Consider the following 24045-nt stretch of genomic DNA (forward strand, 5'->3'; position numbering starts at 1 on the left):
TCTGCAATGATTTTTAATTCATATATGGAGCAGATGAAGGAGAAGTTTGAAAAATTACTCTTAGGTGAGGATATGTCTGGTGGAGGAAAGGGAGTTTCATCAGCTTTAGCGCTGTCAAACGCCATTACCAACCTTGCTGGTATTTCCTCCTTTTTTAGACCTATTTGTAGCCTCTCTTATTCCTATATAGTAGCTTAATTGAGATATGAGAATCAGTTTATGTTGACTGGTCCGAATTTCCGTTCCCGAATGGCCTTCAGCTTCTGTGTTCGGTGAACAATCGCGCTTAGAGCCTATGACACCTGACAGGAAAGCGAGGTGGAGAAAAGAAATAATAGATTGGCTATTGTCTGTAGCTGATCATGTTGTTGAACTTGTTCCATCCCAACAGAAGAGCAAGGATGGAACCAATATGGAGGTATCTGATCTCCTGTTCCCTCTCTTTACCAGTTTACCTGTGTCGGAGCAATTATAAGTCAGTATATCTATATACATTTTCAATATGCATGCATTTTCTTTTCGCTTCTTGTTTTTGCAGATAATGGTCACAAAGCAACGAATAAATCTTCATATGAACATACCGGCCCTGTGGAAACTTGATGCGATGCTGATCGTAAGGACATATATACATTTATATATGGTCTTCTTTAGCTAATTTGAGCCTCTGTGATTATAATTAAGCAACAGACTAGTACCTGATTTAATGATAACTTACAATGGTCGGGAAAGTCTAGATCACTTCAAGGATCAAAATGAATTCTATTACTTATCAAAAGATGCCCCGGACTCGGAGAAGGGAAAAAACAAGAGAAAAGATGATAAGTGGTGGCTGCCTACCGTTAAAGTTCCCCAAGATGGACTCTCGGATAAGTGCAGAAAAAATCTGCAGAGCCAAAAGGAATCTGTGACTCAAGTGCTCAAAGCAGCAATGTCTATTAATGCTCAAGTTCTCTCAGAGATGGAGGTCCCTGAAAACTACATTGAAGCACTCCCAAAGGTAAAGCTTGAAAATTATCCAATATATTACAATGTTGCATCAAAATCTGCTTCGATAATCCCTGCCTGATCACAATTTATTGATGCTTTGTTAGAATGGGAGAGCTAGTCTCGGTGATGCGGTTTATCGGAGTATCACTGTCGAGTTCTTTGATCCCGATCAGTTTTTCTCGACTTTGGACTTATCATCCGAGCTTAAGATTTTAGACCTCAAGAATAGACTTGAGGCATCTATAGTCATATGGAAGAGGAAGATGACCCAAAAGGATGGAAAAACAACTTGGGGTTCTGCTGTTAGCTTCGAGTAGAGAGAACAATTTGAGGAGAGAGCTGAGACCATCTTACTCGTCATCAAACATCGGTTCCCGGGACTGCCGCAATCTTCTCTAGACATCAGCAAGATCCAATACAACCGGGTAAGTAAGTTTGCCAAACTGCAATGTCGGAATGTCCCTCTTCGTTTAAGCAGGGCAATGTATCCTATAACATCAACGGCAGCTCAAGTTATTTAAGGATTTCTTGTTCGAATCACAGGATGTAGGGCAGGCTCTCCTAGAGGGCTATTCAAGGATATTGGAGAGCTTGGCCTTTACAGTCTTGTCCAGAATCGAAGACGTCCTCCATGCTGATAATATGTCCCAAAATCCAAATCCACAACCTGACAAACGGAACAATTTAAAGGATGACAGCCAGCCTAATTGCTGACTACAAGTCCAAGAATCGATACGGTAGTGAAAGCGAAGACTCTCTCGGATTCACTTACTTGGAGTTTAGATCAAAATGACTTTGATGAAAAGGCGGATGCAACAGATGAGATGTCCACAGACGACGATGGAAACTCGGAAAAACTAACTGTAGTGACAAACAAGGCGTCCTATGTTGAGAGCTTGGGTGGAATACGGAGCCCTACAGCACACCATTAACCAAGGATGCGATGAATCATCGGAAGCAGGTAGAGATATAGAGAGATAGAGTGTTATAGATATAGGAATATAAAGTGTGAGAAAGCCTGACCTACTACAACCATAGGTTTTTCAACCTGGATGGGATTATGGTGGGCTTTCAGGTAGAGATATAGAGAGATAGAATGTCATTGGATCGGTTGCATTTCAGGATTACAAGTTTGAAAACTAAAACAAGATACATACAATGAAAAAGCTTTAAAAGGTTGCAGTAAATCAGATCTTGCCACGGGGCCCGGGCTTTGGTGGAAGTTGTAGACCTTTCTTGTTCGGAAGCGATGGCGCTGAGGAAAAGACCGAGGGAACCGCCTCCCAAGATGAGGAACTTGAGTAACAACCCTCTCTTGGTAAATGGAGCTGCGAATGTCTCGAAGAACTTGCTCTGCAATTCCAAATTATACAGAATGGCCAGTGTAAAACTAGTCTGCAAAAATCTTTCTCAAATACAAGATTAACAAAAGTGAGGAACAAGGGTAAACCTGGAGTGAAGGTGCATCGGATCCGTACAAGTCCCATTGCCCTGTTGTGTTGCCGATGTCCTCCAAATCAAAGTAAACACTCTTATCACCATATTTAGCTACCACAGAACCTGCCCTGTCAGATAAGTTGAAATTAAATGGTTGGGATTTGCAGGTGAGAAATTAAGGTTGGTGGTACCTGTAGTTTTTGTGTTTGAAACTCTGGCGAGATGGCTTGACCAAGAGCTTCGTTCCTTTGAGGGAGCTGCCGCCAAGGCCCCTGACGGCCGCTGGTTGAACAGCAGCAAAGGTAGCAAAAGAAGCCATTGCCTTGTTTTTTGCTTCCTAACTGTTTTTTTCGTACAGATTTGAGTTAGTTGCCTGCGCGGGTGGTGTTGGGTTTTTCATCTTTGCTGTGGATCTCAACTGGACACGTGGCAAATAGGGCTTTTGCTATAGAGATATGGATTTCCATTTAGGTCGTGCCACGTTGGCCGAACGTAGATAAGGTATTCATTTTATTTTTATGATATGTGAAAACACAAATTGGCCATGTGCATGAGTGCATCACCTCAAAAAACCGATAAGAAATTAGAATGGGAATGTACGATGGATAAGAGTCTGACTTAATCGCAATTAAAAATGTTGTAAAATATATAACATTTTTAGTTAGAAATAAATTAAAATATTTTTATTGATAATTTTTTATTGAGCCTATTTTTCATCACATTCTCTGTAAATATTATATTTTTTGTAATATTTTTTTATTCAATTGAAAATATTAGAAAGTTAATATTTTAAGTTATGTTCAACTAAAAAAATATTATTTTTTTAATAACATTTTCAGTTATGCCTATTCCCTATCGCTCTTTAGCCTTAAATTAGACTGACATATAGTAAACTTCCCAAATTAGATCGATGAGCCGAGTGATATATTTACTCGTTTTATTTTAGAATTTTATCTTTACATAATTTTAAATAAATCAATAATCTATAAATAAGATTATTTTTCATGTGAATTTTTTATTATCACTTATATTTATATCAAATATATAAACTTTCTTAGTACTAAAGTTTCATCACCACCTAGTACCACAAAAATGCTTGATTCACATAATAAGATTATCTATTCAAATATAGGGTTAATGTTTATATTTTTCTCTGTCCATTTTATCTCTAATTTTGAATTCAATTTGGATCCAATCAATTAAAATTGTTAAATTATTTTGAATTAAAATATTATTTTTAATGATTTTAAGGTATTATTCCATATGATAATACACTTATACTTTTTGTTAATATAAGATATTTATGTTATACTATATGTTAATAAATAATTTAAATTTTTAAAAATACTTTTAAAAAAACATGGAATACGTATAAATTGTCATGTGACATTTCATATCAATAACATTAAAAATTTAATATCTTAACCAATTTATATATTTAAAACTAAAATTTTAATTTTTTAAAGATTAAATTTAACTAAAAAATAAAAAAGACAAAATATATACATCGAAAGTTTTATTTATAATTGTGCCTAAAAAATTAATCTAGAATCGGGCCCAGCTTATTGAAATAACTGGACGTATGTCGGCCCATTTACCCAATCTATAACAGATAAGAATAAGAAAACTCGCTGGTTCTTATCCGCTGCTTCTCCTTCATCTCCAACATGTCGATCACTTTTTCTCTCCAATCTCTAAAGCGTCCCCATTTCTCCATGGCTCAACTTCGCTCAAGCATCTCTCAAAACCCAATTCTTCTCTCTCTCACCAACCTCTCAAATCCAAGGCTTTTGCCCCTCCAATCAGGGCAATGAAATCCTTGCAAGGCAGGGTGGTTTGTGCTACAAACGACAGGACAGTGTCAGTGGAAGTGGTGCGTTTATTCCCTCATCCAAAATACAGAAGGCGTGTTAGGAAGAAGAAGAAGTTCCAGGCCCATGACCCTGATAACCAATTCAAAGTCGGTGACTATGTGCAGCTTGAAAAGAGCAGGCCAATCAGCAATACCAAGACTTTCATTGCGGTGCCTGTACCAAGTAGGAATGGGAAGCAGGAAAAAGAAGAACAAGGGGAGCTTGGGATTCCGTTGGAATCTAACCAGCCTCAAGAGCAGGAGGCTTAGTGTTAAGCCCATGGTGGCGCCTGCTCCTTTTTGTGTTGGGTAAATTTGTAATCTTTTGTAAGTGTTTTAACTGCTTGAAAACTACCCTTGTTTCCCCTTGATGTAACAATTGTTGCTTTTCAAGGATGTCGGTTTTTTTTTTTTGAGTTTGTCATGACCTTTGTTTTCTGCCCTAATCTTGATAGGTTTATTTGAGTTGGGTTTCTTGTCTTAATTAGTGAACAAGTTGATATTTTAGTGATAAAACCTGGATGGAGAGGCTATTGTGATGAAACTGCAAACAACATAATTTTGGACAGAGAACTTAAGCAGCAATGCAAAGATGTTTCATGCTTGACAATTGTTAAAAGGAGAGGGGATATTGGATGGTTACCAGTTTCAGGGCTCAGAGGTTGGTAAAGCTATCAATAAAACCACATTATTGCATTAATGAATATTAATTATATACATCAGGAATATTTCACTCTCTTACATCTAATGATTTTGAAATCCATCTCCGGTCAATCCACTTGCCCCTCCATAAATATGCCTGATGTCCAAACAATCCGTGCTCACCAAAGAAGGACTAGAAACAAACCCACATAACAAAAAAAAATATGTCAATTGCTTAAACCTCTTAAGTTGTGGGTGTGTTGTGGGTTTTTTTTTTGGGGTGGGGACAACGAGTTTTACAGTTAATGTCTACCTAATTAAGAAGGGTAGGGTGATCAACCATCTTCACATTCCAAGCTTGTCCTAATATTATGCAATGTGCAAGATATTATTGTGGTGACAGATTCCACAGATTCCATGGTTAATTTAGCAGTTGGGGAGCTGTTTGTTTGGATTTGGAAAGCTATTGTAAGCAAGGATCCTCCTTCGTTATCGTTGCTCTTCTCGTGCCTAGAAGTGATCACTAATGGCCTTGACTCGAGCCCGTCAGGAAGGATGGAGAACCCTGAAGGTAATATGGCTGTGTTGCTGGAGTCACATCCTGTGATCACCGATTGTATACCAGTTATGTCCACCGGAGCAAAGACCACCATGGATTCAAAAGTGTTGGTGCAACTATCTTGGAGCACCCACATGCTGTTCTCTTTTGACTTCATTGTCTGAACAGAAAACATGATGCACCTTAGAATGCTATATAAAATTCTGAGTGGGGGTGCCTAAGGAACGTACTTGAATTGTTACTGCATTGCCACGATCTTTCCCTTTGGCCAAATTCACAACGGACTGCACCGGACTACCGGTTGACATGATATCCCACTAGAGTTTGCAGAGGAAAGAATGAGTATTCACGACAATTCTTGTTTTATGAATCTAATTGATTTAAGTACCTCCGTTCGGCGAGATTCGTCTCTCAAGAAATCAAACAAAATAGTCGGAGAGACGGGCAGCCAAATGGAAGAAACAGCACAGAGGATGACCCCGAGAGGTTCGCCGGGGTCATTTAAGTTTTTCCTGGAAGAAACTCTAATGTCTTCCCCTGTCTTGCTAGTGACTTTATTCCAGGTACGATAGCTTGATGCTCCAATTGCATGACAAAAGCTCCATGTCATTCTCTGCGCCAACTTTAGAATGCTCTTCCTCCCAGCCAGTGTTGCAACACCTAAAATTTCAATAACAAGCAACAGTCGAAAAACTTTCTTTGCAGACCGAAAAAAAAACGTGCATATTGTTTACATAATGGAAACAATTTAAGGTTACCAGTTGAATCCTTAGTAGGAACATTGGTTGCCATGAAGAAAACGAGCCTTTCACACTGATGTTGCAATGTTGCCATCCAATGCCTAGCACCAAAGGCCAGGCCACTGCTAACAATGGTACGGTACAATGTATGAACACTACTTTTCTGGCACTCAAGGTGTTCCACCCAAATCACCTGAAAATTAGTCAAATAAGATATTCGTAAGCTCGTTACCAAAATGAAATCATATCCGTTCATTTGGTTTTATCAAGAAAGAAGGTGCTAATTTTTCTGTCAAACCCATCACTTTCACCTAAAAGATACACACGCGCACACACACCTTGCAATGGCCATTGGATTTATCTTGGATGATGCAACCTGAAGGACGCTTTCTGCATTTTACTAAGGATGTATCGATATTTTCTTCAACTTTGTCGATGGAAACATCAACAATTGCCCATTCTTCAACGCTTAGCTTCTTGCAGTACCGGACAAAATACACATCTCTGGTAGGTACCAAGGGTGTTAGCATTTGCAGCTCCGCAAACATCTGCTTTCAAAGTGCCAAACCATTTAAGTAAAAATGATTAAGAAAACTAAGTATTTCAAAAATGATTAAGAAAACTAAGTATTCCTAAGCATAATACTATTAATAAATTGAAAATTAAGAAAATGGGTTTAAACTTCAGCCGAGTTTATTAGATTAGAGATAAAAAAGAGAGGAAAAGATAAAGGCTTCGAGTGGACCACTAGCCTAAAAAGAAGGAAGACGTATAAATTATATAAAACGTGCTAAAATTATATACATATAAATAATTTAAATACGAGTGTAAAAGATTAAAAAAAATGCACAAAAGGGACACTAACACATGCATTGTGGACAGACAAGGCAACTTACCAACTGTACGGCTCCATTCCTATTTGGAGCTTCGCCATGGTAAATCACATCAATGGTAGCCGCCTTTGAGATTATGCATGGGAACATTTCCTTCCATTGATTCTATTGAAACAGACAGAAAAATTACAGTCAACTACAGAAATGGCTTCTACATATATGCATATTTATTTCTTACGGCATCCATGAAGCTTTGAACAAGCCATGGGAGATCAAGAAAAACAACCCCAGTCACTCTAGAGGCCTCAATCAATCTTTTCGGCCTCACATGGCTTGCATTTTCGACAGAAAACACTTTGACATACTCATCGTAGTTGAGTATCTCCCGGCCTGTCTCAACGCTTTTAACCCACAGCGGTTCACCGGCGGTAGCCATCTTTTGCAACTCTTCCATGGCTTGGTTCACAATCTCCATGATTCTCGACTTCTCAAGCCCGAAAATCCCAGTGTGATAATCCAATGAACTCCTGTTTTCTTGGTCATTTCCGGCTGAACATGAACCAGTCGTTGATGCACCTGAAGGGTATTTTCCTATTACCGTTCTTAGTTTTTCTACCTGCAAATATTTCAAAATAGAATATACATGAACGCTAACTAGAATACTTTTTTAAGGTGAAAATTTTTATCGATTATTAGCCCTCTAGACCTCGGCTTTGAGTTTAGCATTCTCGATACGTAGTTGTTGTTCTTCAGCCATAGTGGAGCCATCTTTAGCGGTGGTAGCCATGCCACAGTTGAGACAACAAGCTTTGTTTATAGTCTCCCTCATTGCTTTGTTTTCATCCCTGAGCTTCTCCAGCTCTTGCTTCAACAATGAATTTTCGTGTCGCTCTTGTATAGCCTGCAAATTGGCTACTCCATTAACCCCAGCAAAGATGATTCACAAAATGCAAAAGACTCTGACATTAACCGAAGTTAATATATATATACATGGAACTGAAGTCTGAAAGTAGAAGAAATGAAAATTTGAAAAGAGAATAACTGGGGTTACTTTGATTTGTGTTCGACGATTTTGAAACCAGAACTTGACTTGCCTTGGAGCAAGGCCAAGTTGTTTACTCAATTTCTGCCTTTGCTTCTCATCTGGATGGGGTGATTCCTTAAACAGCCTGAAAAAGATTCTTACATATTTCTTTTTCATACAAATCAATAACGTTCCCTTAATTTGTAATAGACAGGAAAACAACATCTCATCATAAACTTTGAATAGTAATTAATGTGAAGCAATTAGAGAACAAGAGAGACAGTACTTCAGCCATGAAAAAGAAAACAAAAATACAAAAAACAAAGAATATGGCTTTTATTGCATATCTTTCAAGTAAAAAACAAAGGTAGAAAAAGTAACTAAATTCACCATAAAATTCTGGGCCATCTTCAACTTTTCAATCTTGTTTTCTTCTGCAGGCATGTAACTAACTTTTTATATTAAAAATACTTCCCAATTAACTGCTCCATGCATGATAGTGTATGTACTTATATGAGAGTTTGGCATATATACAAATTTATTGTAATTAAAACAATTGACGAATTTAGAATTAAAATTTGATTGCAAGAGTGATTTCAGATTTCCTAAATATCATTGCACTCAAGTTTGTTGAGAGTCAAAATTGCAATAAAAAAGGGGAAATAGAGAAATAAAACGGGAGATTTACGCTTCCATTTCTCTGATTTGGTCCGCCGTGTGACGGTGATACTTCTTCCTCTTCTTCTTTTTGGTTTTATCGGCATCATCGTCTTCATCTTCGTCGTGATCTAACAAGTCATCTTCTGATCTTGACCTTGCAGGACCCGAGTTCTCACTACTGATTTCCACTGTGTCATCCTTTTTATTTCCTGATCCTCCTCCGCCACCGCCACTTCCTTCATCTCCTTCCTCTAACTCCATACTAGCAGATGCTTCCGCCGTCGCACCGGCATCCCTGAATATCCCGGCCTTCATAAAACACACACGTAGAGCAGAAATATCATTATATGAGATATACGCATGATATCGGGGGGGAAAATAATTGACTTAAAATTACTCACAAGGCTAAGGGAAAGAGCGGGAGAAGCAAAGAAATCTTTGGTGGGTGGGTTTGTCATGTCGACGACTCCCATGGCAATATGAGATTTTGGTTCAGCTGATGAAATGGTTGATTTAAGCTGCAGAGATAGAGAGAGGAATTAAATGTGGGGTCTCATTGATTTTAAGGACATAAAACAAAAATGAACTCACACATCACTATTATTATATATTCTATATTTTTATTCGCCTCCAAGAATAAAATATTTAGTGAGGGTTTAAGCCATTGTTGAGTTTCGGAGGAGGACGGAGAAGAAAAGGATAAAAAGGGCGGTGAGTTGACTGTTAGATATTTGTTAATGCAAATGTGAGAGACCAACTAACTTCAAGCTTTTGGATGCTTGAATTGAGCTCCCCAACGGTATTTTCAGTTTATATAATGTTGTTGGCTCCAGCTTGCTGGCTTAAACAACGGGCTCCAATTACTATTATTATTATCACGATTCATTGTTTGTATATGTATAAGACCTGGGAATTTCAAGATCGTTAACCAGTAATTACAAACCTTAATGCTATATAATTAAATTTTGGTGAATCTCAATAAAGGTATAGCTAGAAATTGACAAATCTTACATTTATGAATGTATCGACATGTTAATATAATAAATCAGTAAGTAAATTTATTATCATAAAATTTTAATTCAATTCTAATTCAAACCGGAAGGTAGTATTCATCGTATAATTTTATTTTATTCTTTTGCAATTAGAGATGGACATGGGTCGGGTGAAAACAAGATCAAAATAAAATTTCACCCGATCTAACCCGATATATAACTTAAAGACTCGACCCGACCCAAAATAATAATTAAAAAAATATTATTTTTATTCTATAAAAATAATGACTTAATTGAAAAAAATAATATATAGAGTGGTATTATTGTAATTATTCTTAAATGTATAAGATCAAATTATATATTTTTTGAGTCGGGTCAGATATTTTTCACCCTAAAACCGATCTGAACCTAATTTTTTTTTAAAAAAATCCGACCCAATCCAATCGGGTCGAAACCCGTCAAGACACGCCACTACAAGGAAATAGTTCATTATTTTAATTCTAATGACAGGCAAACCTATTCATCTAAACCTATAGACAGGTTTCACTCATTGTTTATACCACCTTAGAAGATGATCAAAACTACATTCCTTTATTACAGTAAATTTCTTACCTAATGGTCCAAATACATATTCTCTTAGAGGACAATGAACAAATCTCGTGGTTATTTAGTTTGCTTAAAATGTGCCCAAAACACATTATTAAATATATTACTATATCCTTCCGTAATAAATTTATTTATAATCAATTAATCTACGTATCTGAAAATGTATGTTGATTTTTTTTAGAAAAAAAAAATACCCATTATAAATGCGTTTAATCAATCTCATATATTTTTAAAATTTGATAATTACGAGTTTAAAGATTTATAAAATAAATACTTAAAGTTTTTCTTCAAATGCAAGCAAAATGAATAAAAAAATAAAGGTAGTTATACTAACTAATGCAATAATCTTTATCACTTTTCTATTGGTGAAATAAAAAATTGAAATTGATGAACTGAGTAATATCTTCACTGTAATAAAATAATTATAAAGGATTGATTCCTTTATTAATACTATAATAAAAAAGTAAATTCAATTAGTAGTCATCAAGCTATTGGCTCTTTCTTATTTGGTCATTGAATTACTTTGTGGTAAAATTTTTCTAACGTTACCTTCTTTCTATTCGATCATCGGCTGTTAAAATTTAACCATGATTCCCCGATAGTAGTTCATGTTTCATTTTTTTAATATTTTATTTACAATGCAATGGTGACATGACATTATTTAAATTTTCTTTGATACTATTTTATCAATATGATGATGACAAATCAAACTATGATTAAAATTGAAGATCAAATTATGATTCAAATAATAAAAAACAGTAACACTGACGATGTGTTTATTAAAAAATTAATTTAAGGATCAAAATGAAAAGAAACTGTAAATTGATGATTAGTGATATAATTTACCCAATAAAATTTAGTTAAGCACAGCCATGAACGGCTTCGATTGTCTATCAAACTCGTACCGCCAAGTTGTTTGAAGTTTGTGAGCCATGTAGGTTGTCTGGTACTCTTTTATAACTATTATTATTATCAACAATATTATCTACTTATTATGATTATTTAATATATTGCTATGTGTCTAAAATATTTTCAATCATTTGACAATGAACGTTCAAATATCATATAGCCGTTGATGCTCAAACCCGAAACTTTTATAAATAACAACTATTCATTTAACCATTCAAATAATTAGATTCACGTGTCTTTACTCGTTTTTTAAACATGAAATATTAATTTCTTAATAGTAATATAGTTATCTTTATGCTTGGTACTATTATTTTCACTTGATTATGGGCAAATTTACTTCTCAGGGAATTTCACTAAACATTAAATTCTCTTTTCAATTAAGTTCTTCTTTCGGCCGAAAATATTTTACACGTCGACCGGGATATTATTAATTGTTAAAATTTAAATGTGAAACAAGTACAAGTTCTTTTTTTTCTTCTAATTTCACCCAAATATATTTTAAATAAAATGTTTGGTAGCGAGGAAAGTGACCTCTCCTTAACAACAAGTTTTAGCATCGAACTAGAATATTATTGGCCAAGTAATCCACTTTCGGTTTAACCAGTTGTGAAAAAAGTCGTGGAAAGTCAAATTTTACAATAATATCTACGTATGAATGATTTTGTGTCGGGCACCATATGCGTGATGTATGTAAGACACATTTAATAAATATAATGATTTCTGCACAATTTCTATAATAGATGATTAATGGTTTTCGGTTGATTTTTTTTCTTTTTTTTTTAAAGTGTGGGTTTAATATTCATTAACCATAAAATTCCTCCTCCCCTCATATAGAAATTATTTAAAATAAATAAACAAATACAAATATCATACAAGAAAAAAGTTATGAAAACTTAACTAAATAAACTTGAATAAAAGATAGATACAAATATATTTGATAGCTTTTTGATAAATGAACCACAAAAGAGATAGCGTTGTTAGAATATCACTGATGAACCTCAAATCAGAATCGAATGATGTGAGAAAGTTATCTGCAAACGCAAAATGCATTTATAAATCCAATTCGGAGGTCCAAAGTAGGGAATATCAAATTCAACATTGAAAAAAAAGATAAAATAAAAGTCAAACGATCGAAAACATGTTAGAAATATAAAATTATTAAAAAATAAAACATAAGAAAATAATAAAGATATGAATAAAATTAAAAATAATAATAATGATTATCCACTATTAGCAACTAGTACTAAAGTTTGTGCATAAAGATAAAAAAAAAGAGAATAACGATGATAAAGGGGGAAATTAGGGTCGAAAACCCTGTAATTTATTTTATCTTAGAAGGAGACGATGATTTGCCTTCTCGGATTTTCTCTTTAAAATTAAAGCTTTTTTTTTTCAAGTAGGTTTTCTAAAGCATTGAGAAGAAATTGAAAGCAACATTCAATTTTACTTCTTCATTTTTTTATGAAAAATAAATAAATTTTTAAAAGCTTTTCTCGTCTTCCTTACCCAGTAAAAGAGCTACGACCAGAAGGCTAGGGACGGGAACTTCCTTCCATTTTCAGAAACACCATGTTGTTATTTTGTAAGAAAATGTTTAAGAATATGGGCCATAAGGATCAGACAAAACTGGGTTTAGTTGAGGTTGCCATATAAATTTTAGCAGAGCAATTTTTGGTAGACAAAACCGGGTTTGCCCTAATTCCCATGATTATTGTATAACTCTTTCTAAAATTAATTTGAGTACATTTTAGAAAAATGTTTTTGAAGTGTTTTTCACAGCTGCTAAACTTTGACTGGTAATAATAAAAAATCATACAAAAATGGAATACATTACTTTCCTCAATCATTAACATTTGTTTTTCAATTGCTTATGAAGTACGTCTACAATTCAACTTAGAAATATATGAACTTTTGCTGCTTTGGTAGTTGGGAGTGGTAGAGAAATGAAGCAATCACATGATTCCTTCTTAAGGACAAAGTTATATATTTGTATAGTATTAGTTTATTTGAGTTTTCTTTCAAGTTTCTTTCTCTCCCTCCTTTTTTTAACATTCACTTCCTAATATTTTTTTTTACTTTACTTTCATAATCTATTGGGAATCAAAAAGGAGAAAATCATGATATCTTAAAAAAAATGTATATCATGATTTCTTAATTTCCAAAGTTATCTCCTTTGGTCATATTGTATTAAAAATCTTTAATATTTATACCATAATCTGGTTATTTATATTTTTTTATTGAAATGTTTACTTCATCACAGGCATACCTAAGACTCAATTGGGATTTACATAGGACTTTACATATTGCCCACCAAGAGTGAAGGTAGTGAGATTTAAACTTGGCCTTACAAGCTCAAATTCTTGAATCTCAACCACGTGTGCCAACACTCGTTGGCTGAGTATCAATTTATTATTAATCACTTAACCATATTAATTATATTATATACATTTTTAAAGGTCTCATGGAGTAAAATATAAATCACGTTTAATTGTGTCGTCTTTCTCTTTCTTTTTAATTTTGTTTAGTTGACGGCGGCAACACTAATCTTAATGTTGGTTGTCGATCGAGAATGATTATTAATTCTCTTGTTTTTTCATTATGTCAATTTTTTTTCAATTTTGAATAAGAATATATATCTTTATGACATATTTTTCTATGCTCCTATGACATGTTCTTTATGATTTTTTTGTATATTTATTTGCATGCCTTTGCAGTCATTTTAGTGCTCGCACAATGACCCTCATGATATTTGTCTTTTGATTAGTTTGTCATTGGTCACGTATAATTCGATCCCCTTATTTGGTAAAATGTTGTTTGCCTATATAATCAGAATTGTGTCACGAAGCAATCTGTCAAATAGTTTAGTTTGTTCATCATTCCTTTACCACTTCATAAAACATCTCGTTCGACATAGATAATAAGTTTTTACAAAAGTTATTGGATTTTTTTATTAAATAAATTTTACTAGAAAAGATAAACAGTTGAAAATAATTGGTATAGAAAAAGAGTGAAAAGCAACCATCAGTCCACAACCAACTTGCCATCATACACCAATATTCATTATAAGGCAGGTCGATAAGCAATGACAGATGAAATTTCCACAAGCGTATATTTCTTACAACAATCACAAGTACATGCGTTTAATTTTGGTTGGTGGCAACTGTCTTATATTTATTTATCCTACAAAAATCCACTAGAAAATTGAGAGAAAAACATTAAAAGAAGCACCCTGTGAGATTAAGGATCTAAGCAACTGGTTTTAATCTCCTTGTTACATTTTCATTCTCCATTATTGTAGTAATTAATTTTGTCATCATTGGTTTTTTCACAAAACTAATTTAATTATCTATCCAAATGCACTATACCCTAAACATTATTGTCAACCGTGACAAAACCAAACATAGTATGAGTTAGGAGATCAATTATCAAAAAAATAATAGTAAAACTGTTATATATATTTTACCATTATATTAAAATTGTTACATCCACAATACAAAATTATAAAAGGTTTGTTAACTCTTGTCTCTTGTAAACTGATTGACATTAGAAATTGCATTTGATGTACGAAACTTCATAGCTTCAACTGTTCCACGTAAGAACATATAACCTCATCCATTAGATCTTGTATGTCTGTACATGATCTCAGGAAACAAATGTAAATTTTTTTATCTATATTTTTAATAAAATGAAATTACATTAGAATAAATTAGTCAAAATTTCAAATTCCCGGAGGAAATTATTATGTATTGTATCAAAAACAACGAAACCGACCCACTTTGGAATGGGGAAAAATCAAGAGTTTTGTTCCCGGACAGGGAGATCCTTTATCCCCTTATCTCTTCATTGTAGTCATGGAAAGTCTTTCTCATATGATAATGGACATTGGAAAGTTGTGAAGTTATCAAGAGTTGGTACTAACTTAAGTCACCTTGTCATTGCAGATGACGTACTTTTATTTTTGGAAGCTAAGGTCGATCAAGTGATCAAAGTCGGAGACTGTTTGAAAAGTTTCAGCAGAGCCTCGGGTCTTACAATCAACTTACAAAAATCTAAGATGTTCACCTCTTCGAATATAACAAACGAGTCAGCAAACTACCTGAGCAGCCTATGCGGAATACCTTTAACGACCGATCTCGGGACCTACTTGGGAGTATCAATCATTATAAAAGAGTCAACATGAACACGTATGCACCGTTTATGGAAAAAGTTACGAAGAAACTAAGAGGCTGGAAAGGAAAAATATTGTCCTTGGCCGGCCATAGAACCCTCTTCAATCTGTTACAACAGCGATTCCAATATACTCGATGCAGACCGCTCTATTATCTACAATCGTGTGCAACAAGTTGGGTAGTTTGAATAGAAACTTTCTTTGGGGAGGAGGGACGAACTACTCCTATAAACACCTCGTCAACTGGAGCTCGGTATACAAATCTAAAGCGGCTGGATATCTCGGGGTGATGGGGGCTGGGGCGTTGGGCCCTGAGGCACTGGGGACTATTTTTTTCTTTGATTTCAAATAATTTCGAAATTAAAATTTTATTGATTCATATTTATTATGATTATCCATATTTTTGGATAATTTATAAATTTTAATGATTAAATTTATTATTATATACATTATTATTAATTGTCATGGTATATTTTTCTTGGAAAGGGATGCGTTATGTAACTTTCAGTTAAATAAGGAGAACATTTTTAACCTTTCATAAGTGTTGGAATCTACATCAATAATCGTAACCGTAAATTCTTTTTCTTTTTTCATTTTTCTAAATACAAGTCAATCACTTTCTACTACATCTTTTTCCCTTCAATATTAATCATCCAGTATTGAGAAATACGTGGTAACTACTCATAATTAGATATTTATATGGTACGTACTTCATCGTCTCTCCCCTAATAAAAATTAAAAAGGATTGCAATTTAACATCTGAAAGTTTGGAACAGAGAAAATCCGATGAAGCAGAAATTGAGTTATTGCGAGAAGAATATCATCAAAGGGTTTCGACCCTTGAAAGGAAGGTATGTTCCGGACGTTCATCACCTCTTCTATTTTCTTTCATTCCTGTCTTAGTCTCCTTGTGATATTGTTGCCGAGAAATTTTAGAACCTTTTGTAGAAACTTGAATTACTTTTTATTAGTGATGATTAAACTTGTTGCTCCTTAATGAGTGAACGGAATGGACTGACACCAATAGCATATCCTTTACAATGTAGGAAGACCTTCTCCGAGGCTTCACGTGAGGACTTAGCATTATTCCATTACATAAAACCTTTGCCCCCTGAAATTTAAATCTAGGATCTTCCTGTTTGAAGCCTCGTATATTATTATTGGGACGTTTCCCTTTGGACTAAATAAAATATTTTTAGATGCTATGCATGCTTTTCTAGTTCTAGTATGTGGTTTTGCCTCAGCATTCACCAAGAAATCTCTTAAAAAGTTTGCTTCCTGCCTGCAGCACCATTGCGCTCTAGGCCGCAACACTGATTCCACAAAAACTTTATTTATATTTTGTAGTGTTTCTAACCATGTTAGAACTTTTTTTTTTTTGAAAAGGAAGAATCTTATTCATAAGAATGAACACATTGCTAGGGGCCTCATTAAAAAAACCTCCCTAAGCCTAATTGGAGGAAAAAGGGTGCATCCTAAGCAATGACACAAGTCTCGGGCAAAGTAGACAAAACAGGGGAAAATCATCCAAAATACAACCAAGAAATCCAAAACTCAAAAGCAGAAAACTTAAAACCCCACAACACGTGAAAGCACAGAAAACAAAACAGAACAACAAACTACTACTCCAGAACCAAAACAAGAAAGGTGCTGCCCCAATATCCTATCCCTCTCCAGCAGACCTAGAACCTCGCTCAGAAGCTGGCTATCCACCCGACAATGAACAACCTCAATCACCGGTCAACGTTAATCATTGTTTACCACTACCTGTGTATTAACTCTACCTACAGCCAGTTTAGCCAGCTGGTCAGCGGATGTAGGTTCCCAGTTAAGACCAACAAACAACCTCAATCACCATGTTAGAACTTTATAAATCTATAATTTTGTTGTGACATAGGTTCCCAGTTAAGACCGACACTTCTGAATTGTCTTAATTTCTTGGTTGCGAATCAAAAAGAGTCTTTGTTGTCTATTAGGTTAACCGGTATTATTGACTACATGTATGAGGTTAAGTACAATATAAGGTTATTACATGCATTGATCTCTAGTTGTCAGTGATATATTTCCTCTCTTTATCATTCTCATACCGTCATCAATGATGTCATGATATCATGCTTGAAGTCCCTTATTATAGTTCAAAGGTTGCCCCAAAAATAGTTTGCCTTATTTTAACTGTACCAGAACTATCATGGCTTTTATGAAGTTTCTTGTATGAGATTTGGTCCATCTAAGTTTCAGTTAATTGAAATTGGTGTCAACGTGTTCTATGCTTTAGTAGCAATTGATGATAACTGGACAGATACTCTAGGAAAAGGTTGTCCTTTTAAGCTAAATATGTTCTTTAAGTGCGGTTGTCTCTTTGTGTGTGTGTTTTCCAGGTTTATTCCCTTACTAAGGAAAGGGATACTCTTCGAAAAGAGCATAACAAAAAAAGTGACGCTGCTGCTCTGTTAAAGGAAAAAAATGAAATAATTAAACAAGTAATGGCTGAAGGTGAGTTCTGAAAACTCCTATTTATGTTTGATGCTCTATTCCTTGTTCACAATCATATAATTTTCCTCTCTTAGATCTATTGGAACTTGTTGCATAGTCCCTGTGCCATTTCTTTGCATTGAAGTTTCTGCAAAAAGAGAGGCCACCTATAATGGAGAGTATATGAACACACTTCACTATTAAGAAATAACTCTAGTAGGATTATCGGTCAATGAAATTTTTAAAGGAGGATTATATGTGCTGGGTTTATGTTCTATGTATAGAGAATTCTTGAAAGGGAATGGATGAAGTTATTTATATGTTTACGTTAAACCCTTTGCCCACCTAACCTTTACAGGGAGCTTATAATTTTCCATGTATGGGATTTAAGTCAAAATGGTATGCTTGAGTGCATCTATTTTTGTGTCTGGTGATTCTTGCGTAAATTTGATCTCCTTGTTCTTATGCTTTCTTATTACAAGATATTTTATCCTCTCGGGTGAAGAGCTTTCAAAGAAGCAGGCTACTCAAGAAGCTCTTATCAGGAAATTAAGGGCTCAGGTTTGGCAATTGATTTTCTATATTTCTGGCACTCTTCTTCCTTTCTCTTCACTTTCTTATTTTTATTTTTCCATCCATTTTGTCATACTAGATTAGAGAGATCGAAGAGGAGAAGAAAGGTTTGACTACAAAGCTTCAGGCAAGTGCATGCCTTGAAATTGGGAAGTTCTCTTATTTTTCTGGATTCAAGATATTAAACTCTATGCCATGTTCGATTTTTAACCTCCCATGAACAAAACAATATCTTTCATGTTAATTGGTTTTTCCATAGTAATAACTTGTATTCTTATGTGATGTATTTGCTTACTATAATTGTGAAAACTTCTTGGAATAGGCCTTCATTATTCTGTAATTGCACTTCTTTCATTTGGGGATACTTGGTTTCAAACGTGAGATTTTTGGTTTAATAGACTGAACTTCATAGAATTGGAAGATGCTATTGGTTTTTTTAGACCTTGTCTTCAGTTAGCCTTGTACTTGGAATGCCATGCCGTTGGTGCTGCTTTACTGGTTTTTGTTTATTCACCGATCAAAACTTAAAAAAGGAAAGGGACTAGAATAAAAAGAAACATTGTTATGTATTACTAATGTTTCCTTTTTACTTCATTTTGTCTCGGTGATCTGCACGAATTAAAAATATTACTCAATTCCCTTAAGACCTGGGAGGAAGTGGAAATCTCCTAATAAGTTCTAGACCTTGGGATATTTACTCTTGATTATTATATAATTTTTGGGCCTAATTTTGTCGAAGAATTCCGTTGTTCCTTTCAATTGAAAAGAAATAGTTCTGTTACTTACAAATAAGTTCTTTCAACTTGTTGATAGTTTATGCTCCTTGTTCTGCTTTCAGGCTGAAGAGAAAGGGTAGAGAGCATCAAGAAGGACAAGACAGCTACAGAGAAGTTGCTGCAGGAAACAATTGAAAAACACCAAGTTGAACTTGCAGCTCAGAAGGACTTCTATACAAATGCTTTGAATTCAGCAAGGGAGGCTGAAGTACTGGCTGAGGCACGTGCGAACAATGAAGCCAGAACTGAATTGGAGAGTCGTCTAAGAGAGGCCGAAGAACGTGAATACATGCTAGTACAGACATTTGAAGAATTGAGGCAAACCTTAAGCAGAAAGGAGCAACAGGTTTTTCATTGTATTAATTTTCTTATGCTATCATGCTAATAAATAAAAAAAAGTATGATTTATTGTTGTTTTCTGTCCATGTAGGCAGTATTTAGAGAAGACATGTTTTGCAGGGACATTGAAGATCTTCAAAAGCGTTATCAAGTACGCTGATGTTATGCTGACTGTAGAAAGATATTAAATCTTTCCTTGATACCTTTTCTTTTGGATATTTGTTTACAGTAGTTTACAACTTTAATTTTGTTTTCTAGGCAAGTGAGCTTCAGTGTGAGGAGTTGATTACACAAGTACCTGAGTCTACAATACCACTTTTAAGGCAGATTGAAGCCATGCAGGTGAAATATGTTGTTCTAATGCATTCTTAACGAGCTTTAAGGACTATGGTCTCAATTGTTTGTTTTTAAAATGTTTCTTTTTATATTGTTTTTTGCTCTATTTTTTATAGGAAACAACCTCCAGAAAAGCAGAAGCTTGGGCTGCTGTGGAGAGATCTCTAAACTCTCGCCTCCAGGTGTTTAGAATGTTATGGTATGTTATGATATCACATGTGAAATTGTATATTCTCATGATTATCTATTCTATCAAGTTTGCAGGAAGCAGAGGCGAAAGCAGCAGCTGCAGAAGAGAAGAGCAATCTGTAAACGAACGCTTATCTCAAACCTTATCACGAATAAATGTTCTTGAAGCTCAGGTTCTACTTCTGTAGCAGATATACATGGAAACATTTCTGGAGATCAGCTCAACTTTTTCCTTGCTGCAGATTTCATGTCTAAGAGCAGAACAAACACAACTAAGCAGGTCTCTTGATAAAGAGAGACAGAGAGCTGCTGAAAATAGACAGGAATACCTAGCAGCAAAGGAGGAAGCTGACACACAAGAAGGTCGGGCAAACCAGCTTGAGGAAGAAATTAGGGAACTAAGACGAAAACATAAACAAGAGTTACACGACGCTCTTGTGCACCGAGAACTTCTGCAACAGGTTTTGCTTTAGATCCATTAGCGTATTCATTCCCTTTGCTTGGGAGTTGACCAAGTGTGCCATTTCCATTCATATTGAGTTGCTTTCTCGAATTCTTTTTCCTTTCAACTCTGGTGATAAGAAAGAATATCATCTACTATTTTGCACATGATTGCAAATATCAAAAAGGACATATATGGTTTAGCATTAGGAAACTTTAAGTTCAATTTATCTGCTGATGTTACATGATGCCTTCCTTGAGAGTTTATTACTCCTATATGACCACAGGAACCATTTTAACTGTTGCTACTGAGATTTGATATTTCGGTTCTGTTTATGGAAGGATGCCTTGAATTTTGTTACAGGAAGTAGAAAGGGAGAAAGCTGCTCGAGTAGACTTGGAAAGGACAGTGCGTGTGCAGTCTACAGAGCAAGCTCCAATTGCAAGGCATAATTCCACCTCGGAGAATGGTATGGTGCTTTCTGTTACGATGTAGTTGATCTTTTATGATCTTCTGTGCTTATTGTGTGACTCTGCTGCAGGAAGCTTGTCTAGGAAGCTCACTACTGCTAGCAGCATAGAAAGCATGGAGGAGGGCTATTTTCTGCAAGCATCTTTGGACTCATCTGATGCTTTCTCTGAAAAAAAGAAAGATTGCAGAGGCAACAGTAAGTCCACCGTACATTAAGAGCATGACACCAAGCGCTTTTGAATCTGCCTTTCGTCAAAAGGAGGGTGAACTTGCATCCTACATGTCTCGTTTGGTATGAATTATCATTTGAGCTCCTGAATTTAAATATCTGTCACTAAATGTTCATTGTCCTCGGTATAGAATATTTCCTGATTTTAGGTGTGGGTTTTATCTTGTTTACTATTTAAATAGTTTATATCTGCTGGCTTTGCTTGTCTTTACTCCAGAGTTCCTTGGAGTCTATCCGTGACTCTCTCTATCTGAGGAGTTAGTCAAAATGACTGCGGAGGTGAGTTATTTACTTTCTAGTTAAAATATGTTAGGTTTTATTTTTGTCAATTCATTGCCTTTAACCTTGTTTACATTTTCTTAGTGTGAAAAGCTGAAGGCAGAGGCTGCCAGGAATCCGAGCAGAACTAGAAGCCTTGAGGCGGAGACACACTGCTGCTCTGGAGCTAATGGGTGAACGAGATGAGGAGGTACGTGCCTCTTTTCATCTGGATTCTTTCTCATTGATGGATAACAAAATTTCATATTCAAGGATGAGTGATGAAGCTTATAGATGTTGTTTTCATGTACTGGTATCATAAGTATAATAAGGTGGAGAGGCAGTATGAGCTATGCTGAACTAAATAACTAAATCTTACGGTGAAAATGGATTTTCAGAGAAACAAGAAAATTTTGAATATCCCGCCTCTCATTGAATTTCTGTATTTCTGACTCAATTCTGGTTGTGAAAATATTATATGATACTGTTGTCATCCATGGCGTACTTGGCTGCATCATCTTTCCAGTTGGAGGAACTCCGTGCTGATATTGTAGACTTGAAGGAAATGTACCGAGAGCAAGTCAACCTGCTTGTGAATAAGGTGCTTGTTTTCTTTGGTTTTTTTTTCAAAAGTTTGTATCATCATTTCCTTTTCCTTTTAACTGCATTTATTATAAGTAAGCATTACTATTTTTATTTATTCTGCTGATTCTACATGCTATGCTAAAAGCTACGTCGCTGTGCTTGACAGATCCAAAGAGTCACTTCCTCGGTCGGAAACTCATGAGGAAACTCTCTATTTTTTTTTTTGGGGGTGATATTCCAAGATATTATGTGCATGGTACAGTTAAAGTAGATGTAGTTAATGCCGCGGCTATTCAATTTTTTCCCATACATTGAAGATTGCTTCATGCAAAAGTTTGATTCCCGAGAGATTGAGGGAGCACATGTCCTTGCCAAACCCTACAATGTATTCTAATTTGATGTATAGAACAATTCTTAATGTGACAAATTTGTTTTACCTATTTTTTTATATCATAATGAAAAGGATATTAATTATATGTGCACACACACGAATATTCTGTTTATATTCATTATCATAATATATATTTTACTATGCATTCACTCTCTGTTGTAGTATACTAGATCGTAGAAGTATTCTGAGTCTTCAAATAAAAGGCAGTAATATTTTTCAAGAGAATATCTCAATATACGTCCACAAATGCTTGTTTTACGTAAGGGTAAGTGAATTTTTTAAACTTGATGTCAAAAAAAAAATTTGACTCGACTCATAATTTTATAAATTCAACTTAAAATACAAATAACTCAAAATTTTTAATAATTACTGGATTGATTTTCAAATTTAAGTTAAAATCCTTCACTTTAAATGGTATATGTATATCATATATGAAAAAAACATAAAATATATATATATATATATATATTGTATATGGTCATTGAAATCAATAGGCCATGGCCCCCTATGCTCAAAAAGGATAAATTACTTATTAAGTAACTCATTTATTATTTAGTTTCTGTTTTGATCACTCATATTTTATTTATTTTAAATCACACTTAATGTTACATTTTGGTTATGTTTTGGTCTCTCATCTTTAAAAAAAAATTAGCGGTGATGTTGATGTATTATCATAAGATAGTGCTATACCATGATTGGAAAATAATTCAGAAAAATGTCATGTTAACATTATTATTTTTTTAACGGTAGGTTGACATTATTATTTTTTTAACGGTAGGTGATCAAAATATATATATGAATTTTTTAAATAAAATTTTTATTACATTAATATTGGCTCGACCTATAAAATTTTTCTGGATTCACCACTGATCATAGCATTATAAATATTTATAATTAAATTTAAACATAAACTCGACTCTACTCAACTCAACTCAACTCAAGTTTCATAAACTTGATAAAACTCGTCAATTTAAATAATTCAAATTTTTGTAATTTAATTCGATTCAATCTAACGTTGACCCTTATTTTTATACGTACAGTGGTAAGATAAAAAGGATAGAAGTTGGTGTAAATTTTGCGATTTATCCTTTTATATTATATAGGGTAAGCTACACAGTTGGTTACTAATATTAGGGTAAGTTTTTGTTTTCCTCACTGAAGTTTTAAAAGTTACAAATTGATCACTAACGTTATCGATTGGTTACAAATCGGTCACTCGACGTTAACAGTCGTTAACACACATGACGAAAAATACAGCTGGCGTGTTAACTGCTTACATGAATTAAGTTAATTGGGTTGACTACCACGTTGGAGACCCAAAAAGCCTAACAAATGGTCACTAATGTGATCGATTTGTAACAAATTAGTCATTAATATTATCGATTTGTAACAAATTAATCACTAGATGTTAATAGCCGTTAGTTAACTCAAGATAATCTGACATGGCAGTTAGAAAAACTAATTTAGTGGTTTTTTAATAGTATTGACCATATTTTGACTGGATCTTTGACTCACTTTTAATTAAAAAAATTCTAAAATAACCGTAATCTCAGTTTCGTTATTACCGTTGATCTG

General features: G+C 34.6%; 2 protein-coding genes and 4 pseudogenes across 2 annotated transcripts; 4 read left to right on the plus strand and 2 right to left on the minus strand.

The window, feature by feature from the left end:
* The first annotated feature begins 703 nt into the window (after window positions 1-703).
* LOC120131850 lies at window positions 704-1919 on the plus strand (annotated as a pseudogene).
* A 188-nt stretch (window positions 1920-2107) lies between these two features.
* On the minus strand, window positions 2108-2778 carry LOC120131707 (annotated as a pseudogene).
* A 1313-nt stretch (window positions 2779-4091) lies between these two features.
* Window positions 4092-4603, plus strand: LOC120131706 (annotated as a pseudogene).
* A 612-nt stretch (window positions 4604-5215) lies between these two features.
* LOC120131851 (homeobox-leucine zipper protein GLABRA 2-like) lies at window positions 5216-9207 on the minus strand. Its single transcript, XM_039148739.1, has 11 exons — window positions 9136-9207; window positions 8763-9043; window positions 8102-8219; window positions 7757-7951; window positions 7289-7666; window positions 7114-7215; window positions 6556-6765; window positions 6236-6410; window positions 5866-6137; window positions 5708-5794; window positions 5216-5637 (listed from the first exon to the last, which is right to left on the minus strand). The coding sequence occupies exons 1-11, from the start codon at window positions 9205-9207 to the stop codon at window positions 5254-5256; spliced, it is 2274 nt and encodes a 757-aa protein (XP_039004670.1). The 3' UTR covers window positions 5216-5253.
* A 6879-nt stretch (window positions 9208-16086) lies between these two features.
* On the plus strand, window positions 16087-19414 carry LOC120131852 (golgin candidate 5-like; the record flags this gene model as incomplete). Its single annotated transcript, XM_039148740.1, has 5 exons — window positions 16087-16260; window positions 17788-17902; window positions 18381-18442; window positions 18534-18581; window positions 19293-19414. Coding segments are annotated over 5 exons (417 nt in total), but the record flags the coding sequence as incomplete, so codon positions are not given.
* On the plus strand, window positions 19328-22525 carry LOC120131705 (annotated as a pseudogene).
* Window positions 22526-24045: the final 1520 nt, after the last annotated feature.

Source organism: Hibiscus syriacus, unplaced genomic scaffold (genome assembly GCF_006381635.1).
Source record: "Hibiscus syriacus cultivar Baekdansim isolate YM2019G1 unplaced genomic scaffold, ASM638163v2 tig00110556_pilon, whole genome shotgun sequence".
Lineage (NCBI taxonomy): Eukaryota > Viridiplantae > Streptophyta > Magnoliopsida > Malvales > Malvaceae > Hibiscus > Hibiscus syriacus.

Bases quoted from the DNA above. Each gene is read 5' to 3' on its own strand.
- LOC120131851 (XM_039148739.1), bottom strand. From the start codon at position 9,207: ATGGGAGTCGTCGACATGACAAACCCACCCACCAAAGATTTCTTTGCT. The intron at 8,220-8,762 runs GTAAATCTCCCG...AATCTTTTTCAG, and splicing joins CAAATCAGAGAAATGGAAGC to GCTGTTTAAGGAATCACCCC. The intron at 6,138-6,235 runs GTAACCTTAAAT...TTGAAATTTTAG, and splicing joins TCCTACTAAGGATTCAACTG to GTGTTGCAACACTGGCTGGG.